Here is a 3,129-nt window from a genome sequence, read left to right as displayed (position 1 = left end):
AGACATTGATCTCTTGCTTATGGCGACCCTTGCCTAGTGTGAGGCGCTGCAAGTGGACGACTAGTAGTGAAGCTTGAGGCCACCAAGGAAAAGAAGGACCAGCAGCCAGTTCCCTGCCTTGGGCCCCAGGCCAGACCCAACAGGCACATCCTTCCCCTGTGCAGCGCCCAAGGCAGTCATGGCCCTCAACAACTTTAGGCCGAAAGTTCTCAATCGTTGTTTAAATTTTGATTTGAATATAAAATCGTCGATGGTAAATGAAAAATAGCTTTGGTCTGAAAGTGTGAAAGAGTTAGCTGATTAATTCTTGAGTCCTCCCTACTGTCCTCAAGGAGACAGAATGACGCGCGCTGATTGGCTGACACGGCTCACCAGCCAGCCAGCACTCACCACACAAATATATACCAGCACAATCAGCACCACGGCTCACTTCTTTCCTGAAGATGGTCTGCGAAGGCAGAAAGATACCTCGAAGGAAAACTAACAACAAACACACCAGCCGATTAAGAAAAAGAATATGGACCTCAGGAATTTCTTGAGATATCTTAATGAGAATATTCGTTCATTAGTAAGAAGCACTGAAAGAACATCCTACAAAGTAAAACGTAAACAATGCTATTACTGCTGTAGACTCTAACAGAATATATATATATATATATATATATATATATATATATATATATATATATATATATATATATATATATATATATATATGTTGTGTTGTGTTGTATTAAGTTTTGCGTGTATTATTGTTTAAGACAGGATTTATTACGGCATGCCGGAGGTCAGTGTTAATTAATCTTATGTTGTGATGACTATCATGTATCAATAGCCAGGCGTTTGAGTGCTTGGCCGGCAGCCTTAAATGTGTTTGCTGTGGTGTTACGGTAGTTTATTGTGACTTGTAGGTTTTAAAGTGCTCAGCGACAGATAGAATGACGTGCATTGGTGTTTTATTTACTATGGCGTGTGTGTGTGTGTGTGTGTGTGTGTGTGTGTGTGTGTACATATATATATATATATATATATATATATATATATATATATATATATATATATATATATATATATATATATATATATATATACAACAACAACAACAACAACAACAACAACTACTACTACTACTACTACTACTACTACAGCAATAACGGTGCATTGTATTGATGCTTGTGGTTATATGTATATTTTTTTTACTTTTATCTTTAATTGTAAATTGAGGCTTCACTTTGCCCGGAGTGAGTGCCAGGATGTAGGGGATGCCAAGGGAGGGGGACGCAGTCAGTGGAGTGCCAGGAGGCGCAGTCAGGCAGCTGAACACGCAAATGCTTTAATTAGTCTGCCGTGACCGCCTCCTCACCCCTCTCCCCTCATTGCACCTCCAAGTGACCACAGGAGTGGGAGAAGGTATGCGTAGAAGCCACTGGTCATGTGTAAACAGTGCCACAGAAGGAGGTGGTGCGGTGTTGGGTGGTCGGTACTCAGCATTTGGCAGGGTCCCGCGCTAACAAAGGCCGTTCGCTCATCATAGTAAGTAGCACCGTGGCGGGTGAGCAGCAGGTGTTTGTGGCAGTGACACCGTTCATTGGCGGCGCGGCGCGTAGAGGCTAGAATTCTCAGGCAGCAGCGAGCCAGCTTCCGCCAGTAGTGCAGTGCAGTAGTTTGGCTTTCAGCGTACAGTGAAATGCAGCATGATGTGGAGTTTGGCTCCTGTGAGGAGAACAGCAGTGTCCGAACGCGACGAGTGTGTGCCAGCCACCACCACCGCTACCACCATAACCACCACAGACCCCACAGCCACCACAGATGCACGCGAAGGTGGTAGAGAACTTGGTGGACCAGTGGGCGTCTTACACGGAACCTGATTTCTCGAGGCTCTCTCAGTGCACTCTTAAGGTAAGTAAAAAACTACCAATTCAGTCCCTTTGCTCTATTCCCTCATCCCTCACCTATCACTACTTAGCTCCTCCATCACCTCCTCCCTTCCATACCATACCACGCTAGTAAGAGTGGCACCTCAATGGATCACGATGCCAGTGACTTGTCACTTCATCCCCGGAGAGGGAGTGGAAGCTTTGTCAGGACAAGTCCCGACACTCCACTACGCAAAGGGCGACGATGATGATGAAGACGATGATAATGATGGTTGTGTGTGTGTGTGTGTGTGTGTGTGTGTGTGTGTGTGTGTGTGTGTGTGTGTGTGTGTGTGTGTGTGAGAGAGAGAGAGAGAGAGAGAGAGAGAGAGAGAGAGAGAGAGAGAGAGAGAGAGAGAGAGAGAGAGAGAGAGAGAGAGAGAGAGAGAGAGAGAGAGAGAGAGAGAGAGAGAGATGAAACAAATACATAAATTCTTGAATGAATCAATCCACCAACAATGGGACATGGTTAATATTCATGCCTTATTTTTCCCTCGCTGCTTCCCGTCCCTAGCACCACATATGGGGTCACGCGCTGCTCAAGGTGTGCTATGGACGTGGCACACAGGACGACGACGACCACGCGATCCTGGACGACCATGACAACTCGAAGCTTAATCATCTGTTTGTGGTGTGCGTCGCCCTCTCCTCCCTTGTCATGATCTTCATCAGATATCTATCCCGGTTCGACCTACTTTTCTACATACTGGCAGGTGAGTACCGGGACGCAATAAGGGCCGGCTGTCATCTCAATGTTTGCTACTGTATGACGCACACCATAGCCCAAAATATTGTATATAGTCATGCACTAATCCTTTGCAGTAATCTGTTTATTTTTTCTTTTTGCGACTATATTAATGCAAAGGCTCTCTGTTTAATTTTTTGTCAAGTGATGCATTGTAACTAATATGCATTGATTTAATTAGTTTTCTGTTACAAAGTCAAAACAAAAGATCTCTTTATTTTTTGTCAAGTAGTGCATAGTAACTAATTATATTATGCACGCGCTTTTATGAATTATTTTTGTCATACGCTCACTCTGACGCTGTTCACTAAATATAACACTACTCTCACGGACCTGATGTTTATGATAGAACTATTCCCTAGGGACTAGAGGTCACAACGGTAGGCCTGATTGACTCATCTCCTGTAAAAGCTGACCGCCCGCCACTGCTGCCTCCACACGTGACAATACACAAACGCTACCCATGGT

At 44.5% G+C, this 3,129-nt stretch overlaps 1 protein-coding gene across 1 annotated transcript in view; it reads left to right on the top strand.

Moving 5' to 3' along the window:
- The first annotated feature begins 1,331 nt into the window (after positions 1 to 1,331).
- The window catches only part of LOC123498252 (anoctamin-8-like), a 141,681-nt gene continuing 139,883 nt past the window's right edge, over positions 1,332 to 3,129 (top strand). Inside the window, 2 exon segments of the mRNA XM_045245442.1 lie at positions 1,332 to 1,899; positions 2,431 to 2,629. Of these exon segments, the coding sequence (XP_045101377.1) occupies positions 1,810 to 1,899; positions 2,431 to 2,629 (289 nt within the window). The 5' untranslated portion in view covers positions 1,332 to 1,809.

Source organism: Portunus trituberculatus, chromosome 47 (assembly GCF_017591435.1).
Source record: "Portunus trituberculatus isolate SZX2019 chromosome 47, ASM1759143v1, whole genome shotgun sequence".
NCBI lineage: Eukaryota > Metazoa > Arthropoda > Malacostraca > Decapoda > Portunidae > Portunus > Portunus trituberculatus.
This window is presented reverse-complemented; position numbering and strand designations above follow the sequence as displayed.